The sequence below is a fragment of the Phyllobates terribilis genome, unplaced genomic scaffold (assembly GCF_046119375.1).
Source record: "Phyllobates terribilis strain yellow unplaced genomic scaffold, ASM4611937v1 Scaffold_9__5_contigs__length_417890890, whole genome shotgun sequence".
NCBI lineage: Eukaryota > Metazoa > Chordata > Amphibia > Anura > Dendrobatidae > Phyllobates > Phyllobates terribilis.
In genome coordinates, this window is record NW_027362769.1 from 379992527 (window position 1) to 379999826 (window position 7300).

Here is a 7300-nt window from a genome sequence, read left to right on the forward strand (position 1 = left end):
CTGATCCTCTGCCTTCTGGGATGACTGCCCTACAGAAACATATGGGGAAGTGCTGCAAAATAAGCTCTTGCTTTGGGGCAGCTGTGAATAATTCAGTTACCCACTGCATACACTTTACCTTGCCCTGCCTCCTACTGGGTTACTAGGGGGAAATTCTTGCACCCCTGACCAGCCTTAATACATGGCAAAATTCTGATTGTAGTTTTTTTTTTAATGTCTGGGTTCAGGTAAAGATGTGACACCAATATGGCTGCCGGCACATGCAGCCCCAACGGGTTGTCAGACAGCCAGTGTGGCAGCCATACCGGCCGTCGTCCATCTTTCCCAGCGCTGGATGCAATAATCAACCATGTACACGAGACGCAGAGATAAATCCGTCATTTATTCGGGTGGGAGTGACAGACGACACAATTTTGGGGTCATGCAGCGTATTCAGTGAGCACGGATGGGTCCTCGCATGCACCAATATAACCGGGATATATCTTTGGTACACCAGCTGATCTCCAACTACAACTCCCATCAGCCTCTGGTGTAACAAAGCTGCAGGAAACAGATGAAGGTTTGTATTGCGGACCCTGCGGTGGTGGTGTGAACCCTGAGTGTTATGGCGGAGTGGAGTCACCGTGAGGCCCCTGCGCCTCCAGCGAGTTTTGGCCGAAGAACAAAAGAAAAAACAACCTTCGATCACATCTATGTACGGGGTTAAATATCGGGAGCGTTCACAGCTTTATAAAGAAATACATTGAGCTCATTTACAGACGAGACTGAAACAAAACAGCAGCAGTACGAAATCAGTGCTATGGAAAGTCCATCAATGCCACCAGCCCGAGCTGTGAGGATTATATACCTCCACTAGAGGGCACACTGCAGAATCGCTGATACCATTAGGTCCATTTTTTTTTTTTTTTTTTTTTTCCTACGCTTGCTGAGACTTGTAGTTCCACATCTGCCAAGACACCTAAAGAAGGTGTAAAACTGTTAAGAGTTAGGACCCAAGTCTGGGCTCCCACTGCAACAGACTGGAAACCCCACAGGGACGGACGTCGCTCCTTCACCATTGATTACAGCCATGCAAGGAAAACTCTGCTCATGGTTCTGTCTGTTGGGGCGGAGCTTGCGCCTGGTGTCATGCCCCGCCCCCTGGACCTCTATAAAAGGAGGGTAACAGTCAGCAACACTCCAGCTGTGCTGAAACTACAACTCCCAACATGCCCTGACAGCCCTAAACAAAACACTACAGAGGTGGTGTAAATCTGTAATGAAAGCTTAAAGGGGTTTTCCACATAATCCGAGTATTTCAGCAATTTACAGCCATTATTGAGACCTAGGAGACTGACCACCGCTGCTTTCCAGCTTGGCCGGGATTAGCAGGTGACCGTGCGCTCCAGAAATCCCGGCTAGCTCCAAAGCAGCGCTTACAAGCTCAATAGAAAAATAGAGATTGTAAGTGCTGCGCATGTTCTGCTTTCTAGCATCACTCCATTCAGAGATCTGTGAATGCTTCTACTCCCTGATGGCAAGCAGTGCTTTTACCTAATCCTGCCTTCACAGCTTTGGATGTTGGGCTTCTTGGTAAACTCTCTGCTTGCTGTCAGTGAGTCACTGATTTTACAAACCCTGTAACCCAAGATTGAACTTTCTCTTGCAATATGTAGTGATTACTGTTCACATTCACTGACAGGGAGCACAGATCTTACAAGCCCCATTCACTACAATAAAACATCTGGATGCGATGGTGATTAACCAGTAACCCGGAAACATCTGTCACCAGAGCTGCGCTCCTTGCGGCACACGACGGTCGGTCACACAAGATCCATTAGTGCAAATAATGACATAATAAGAAACCGCCTGGACGGGAGGCTAAGAAAAATAAATTATGAGACGCAAACAGAAATAACACTGAGCGGACGGACGGCGAGTGCTGGGGGTGCTAACCCTAAAGTTTAGCGCTTATAATAGTGCTGGAGCGTTATAATAGCGGATATAGGTCAGGTACGATGTAAAAGGGAAAAAAAAAAATCTCCACCCCGGAAATATGTGATCTAAAGAAATGGCGGATAACAGGGAACAATAGATGGTAAAGAGAACGAAGGTGAGATGTAGAAGAAATGGTTTCTGAAATCGGTATGACTGCTGTAACACTGCCCCCTATAGGACAGATCTGTATAAAAAAAAAAAACAGAAAAAATTACTAAAACGAGCAATTTTAAAAGGAGTTTTGATACCCGGGACGAAAATATTTGCTTCCATTATAAAATCTGGACACAACTTTATGGCTGTGTTCATACAATACATTTCCTGGATTTCTTTTCACCATAAAAAAAAAAAGCATTTATTGCATTTTTTTTTTGAAAAACCACAGTGTGTGAACACAGCCTAAGAGAATTTACAAATACACTTGTACTGCGTTTTTTTTTTTTACATGTTTTTTCCAAAATAATGACAAAATTGCTGCATTTTCCGCACCTTTTCAAGAAACCAAAGCGAAAAAAAAAACCACCGCCCGGGACGTAAACCCATGAAAGGTCTGTGAGGGGTCTTTGCACTGGAGATATGTGACAAAGTGATCATGGGAGGAAAGGGAAGAAGATTTCTACTGAAGTGGCTGATAACAGGGGACAATAGATTGCACTCACCAGCACTAAGACGCTAGACTTTAGGGTCAGTGTCCCTTTAAAGGCAGATATGACACCGGCTAGTCACCAGCACTTTTTTTTTTTTTTTCTTTAATCATCTTGTTGCAAAACTACAATTCCCAGCATGCCTCCAGGGCCATTGGCACCAGATTTGACAACGACTGGCTCCCTGGGCATGCTAGGAGTTGTAGTTTTGCAATACCAGGACAGACACGGGTTGAAAACAACTGACCTAGGTTCTCAGTAGTAAAAACCGGCAGAGACCATGTGACAAGGCGAAAAAGTAAATGAACCCCCATGATTCTTCTCTTGGCCGCGGAGCCCACCATGCTGCGCAGTCTTATACATCCACACGTGTCTACAGGGGGCGACCGCTGGGTCAAATCTTGTATAAAACGCTGGGGATGTAGTCAAATCTGAGCACAGGAAGCTGCTGCGTCCCCACTTCCCTTAGATAATGCATTTTGAGCAGTTCTGAGAGGTATTCTACGATCTTACTGTCCTCGTGCGAGAGGCCGAGGAGCTGCTGCAGGAAGGCGGCACGGCGCTGCGCTATAGACTCCTCGCCCTCCTTCTCCCGGATGGGCAGGTGGACGTGGTGGCAGAAGGTGAAGAGGAAGGCCTTGGCACTGAGCTGGGTCAGCATGCTCTGCACGTGCATGTAGTAGGTGCTGCCCTTCCTGATCTGTGTGCGGTGGTCTGCCACCCTCTGGAGGAGCGTCCCCCTGTACACCGGGCACCGCAGTGTCTTGTTGTCCGCATCCAGTATGCTGGCGTAGCGGCTGTATCGGCTCAGGGTGTGCAGGGTGTTGGATCCGGAAGGAGAGACCCCCCTACAGATGAGGAAAAAAGAAAAGTTATTAAAGTAACAAAAAGTTCTGCAACTTTTTAACTCTGCATCTTACTATTTTCAAGAGTTCTGTTTCCTGTCAGTGAACAGAAACTCGCTTTTATGGACACAGATTCATGATGGAGCGGACCAGGAAAACGTCTGCATTCACTGACAGCAAGCAAAAATAGGAATAACAACCCCCCCTCAAAAAAAATAATAAAAATTATAATAGATAGATATATTTATATATACACACATTTTAATAAATATATATATATATATTAGTATTTCTTTTAAAAAGATCAATAAATCTATTAAAAAAATATATATTTTTTCTATATAGATTTATTAAAATATGCGAACACACACATATATATATATCTTTTTCTTAGCTTGCTTTGCTCTATCAGGGTAGGCAGCAACGTCTGTTGGGTGTCTAACCATCAGAAATCTAGCTTCTATGTCAGGGTTCCGCTCTGTCCCCTATACTTTACACTGCAGCTCTGCTCGCTCAGATTGTATACGCACAAATCCACTACGTGGAGGGATGATTTCAGAGGATTAGAAAAACGGCGAGGACTATCCTTACATTATGTCAGCGATGTTGAACAACCGACCGACTCCTCTGCAAAGGGGGAAGAAACAGAACAGGAGGACGAGGACAAGGAGTAATAGGTTGATAATTGGCTTCCATTACCGCCATCTGGATGATGATAATTTAGAAATAATCTAATATGGAAAGGATTGGATTTATAATAGTCGGGCCCCGAGGATAAAGTGGTAAGCCACTTGAGGAAAATTATTTACTTAAATGCATGTATTTTGGGGTAAAAATTACTTTTGCAATTGGGTTTCATTAAAACTTTGGCACCGTTTGCCTCCTACAGCCTCCATATTTTTACTGGCTATGAATGAGTTAACTGAGAATCTGTCAGTGAGCACTTGCTGATTGAGGTTGCAGCTCTTATCTGGTTTTCTAAGCTCCTCTCAGCTGATTTATATCCATGCAGTGCAGGAAATATAAGTGTGCAGGGAAATAAACAGCGTGGAAAAGAAAAATGTGTAATGAAAGCCAATTGCAAAAATAATTAGTCCCAAATACATGATTTTTAAAAAATGATATTGTTCCCAAAAGTGGAAAATCCCTTAAAGGATAATTCCACAGAACATCCGCACATATAACAAGAGATGAATTCCTCCTCTATATAGAAATCCGCAGTGACAATTTGCACCAGAGATTCTCAGGAAAGGCCAATTACCGCAGCCGGAGAAGATTTCGCCCACCGAGTGAGTACTCAGTTAGTACCGCACTTTGAGCCAGATTTTTGGCACGCTAGTATGGGGACGTTTCTCGGGGTCTTTACCTCTGAAGTCCAATCAGTTTCCACTTCTGGAAGTCCATGACGTGCAGGGGGGAGGTCGCCCACGGCTTGATAGGCTTGGCAACGTGTCCATTATTAGGGACAAAGACAGACAGCGCCGTCACAAGTTTTTTCACAAAGGCTTCCTCTTCGCCCAGCACTACAAGGGTCCTCCCGCTGAGCAGAGAGTAAATGGCGGGGTGGGAGAAGGGGTACTGCCTGATGAACATCAGGGCGTTTTGGCCGGCTTTCCTTTTTTGTCGCTCGGTGATGGTGGCGACGGGGGGAGGGGAAGGTGTCCTATCGGAGCAGGTGGAGGCGCTGCTCCTGTAGCTGGTGGAGTCCTCGTCCAGAGTCATTTTCACAGCGTCCCGGCTGCTCAGTAGGTAGTTGGACTCCGGAGGAGCAGAGCTTTCCCTGCATGGGTCGTCTACTTGCTCCACGCAGAATTTCACCGGACCGAATGTATGGCTGACGTGCCTGCCGGGCTGTGGTGGTACGCTGACTATGATGCCATCGCTTGGAACAAAATCTCCACCTGACTCGTCAAGGATTGGACTCTCCGTCCGTATACAACAGGCCGGGTCCACAGTCAGATCCACCTCGTTGGCTTTATCGTTGTCCTCGAAATTGGCACAGTCCTCGCCCTCACCGGAGGTCTCCTCTTCATTAATGGCCATTTGGTAAGAGGCTCGGAAATCTTCGGGGATCACAGTTTCGGACGTACAAGTGCTGAGGACTTCAATACTGTCCTCGCTGATGGTCCTCCGGCTGCCGGATTTCCGCCTGGACTGTGGGCTCGGATGAAGCCTCAGGCACGGCTGACTCTCCGAATGGACGAGGAGCGTGGACTTCTCCGTCTGTAGAACCTCAATACTCTCTCCACTGCTCACACTCCCTTTGGTCTCCGCTTCCAGACCCTCTGTGTTGCTGGTCGCCTCATCCTGGTCATCGTCAAAAGCCTCCTGCTCGATTTTAATAGGCACAGACTCCACACTGGACTTGTAGGATTCCATACTGACTGACGGCTTCATGTCTTCCGCCACTTTGACGGAGCTCGGCTGCTCCGAATATTGCCTGGCGATCGGTTTAAGATCCAAGGTGGAGACGTCCTCGAAGAGAAAGTTTGCAATGGCTTGCTGCCCCAAGAGAGTCCTGTCCAGGTGGCTCATTATTAAGTAGCTGACATCACCCCGATAGCGCTTCTCGATGACCGTTAGGAGGTCCATCGTCTGGGTGAAGAAGTAGACGTCCACCAACTCCTCCAAGGTCTTCAGCTTCTTATCGAAACACTTGGAAGACTTGGTTTTGATGAATTTGGGGATGTAGGATGAGCGAGGGGTGTAGACCTCAGGGTCGTCGTCACCTTCGTGGTCGGAGGTGGTGACCGGGTCCGGCACGTACGGTTGGTAGTCCTCCCCCTTTAGGTGTCTGTACGGGTAGGACTGGATTTGTCTCAGGAGGTCCTGGTGCTCGATCATAGACTTCTCCACGTTGGCCAGCTCGTTGGCCTTCTCAATGGCCTGGGTGGTGTAGAAGCCCTGGTGGTCTGTCTTCTCCTGCTCTTCCATCTCGTCCAGGAGGACGCTCCGGGTGTAGTCCAGGTCCTTCAGCTTCTTCTCCAGCTCATTGGCGAATGCTTTGCGGTTTCCAGTCTTGAGACATTCGGACGCCTTGGAGAAGTCGCCAGAGAGCTGCAGGAACTGTTCCATGATCTTGTCTTCGTCGGTGGAGATGTAGGCCATGCAGAAGGGGCGCACGAAGCCTCGCGCCTCCAGGTCGTACAGCGTCAGGTGGTGCACGTAGGCGAACGCCCCTTCCTTGGAGTCGCCCAGCACCACCTTGGAGTCCTCCACAAAGTTCAGCTTGGGGTAGGATGACCCCGGGGGGTGACCCACGAAGGAGGCCTGGTAGTCCACCGACATGATGCGCAGGGAGAAGTAGTTGAGATCGAAGGCGCCGCGGACACGGGGGTCATCAGGGACGGTGAGAAGGGGCTGCGGCCCCACCTGCTCCGAGAACTCCGAGATCAGGATGAAGTCCCGGACGAATTTGGCCCCTGAAAGCCGGGACCAGGGGCTGCTCTCTGGAAACAGTGGCACAGAATACTCCTCCGGTAGCCCCGGGGAGCCCTGCAGGGGGGACTCATACTCATCATCCCGGGTAAACGCCACCACATCCGGAGAGCCGATCATCTTGTCACAAACACCTCACAGGGAGGACGCCATCTTGAAATGCGAACCACATGACATCCCAGTGACGTCACGGATTCCCGCTTAAGTAGCACAAGTCCGCAGTATATGGAAGAGAAACCCGGCAGCCAGGGAGTTACCGTCCTTCTTTCACCATCACGGGAGAAACACGAATGCCGGGAATTGTAGTTCTGACACGATCACATGATTAGTACGGAGACCGGAGAGGGTCAGAGGCAGGTCACATGATAAACACGTGACGTCACTGCTGTACGAGTC

At 48.4% G+C, this 7300-nt stretch overlaps 1 protein-coding gene across 1 annotated transcript; it reads right to left on the bottom strand.

Annotated features, from left to right (window-relative positions):
* Positions 1–363: 363 nt before the first annotated feature.
* SMCR8 (SMCR8-C9orf72 complex subunit) lies at positions 364–7250 on the bottom strand. Its single transcript, XM_073648464.1, has 2 exons — positions 4833–7250; positions 364–3469 (listed from the first exon to the last, which is right to left on the bottom strand). The coding sequence occupies exons 1-2, from the start codon at positions 7022–7024 to the stop codon at positions 3016–3018; spliced, it is 2646 nt and encodes an 881-aa protein (XP_073504565.1). The 5' UTR covers positions 7025–7250; the 3' UTR covers positions 364–3015.
* Positions 7251–7300: the final 50 nt, after the last annotated feature.

Coding starts and splice junctions, on each gene's coding strand:
- SMCR8 (XM_073648464.1), bottom strand. CDS start 7,024: ATGATCGGCTCTCCGGATGTGGTGGCGTTTACCCGGGATGATGAGTAT. Junction 3,470..4,832: donor AAACTGATTGGACTTCAGAG/GTAAAGACCCCG, acceptor CCTCATCTGTAG/GGGGGTCTCTCCTTCCGGAT.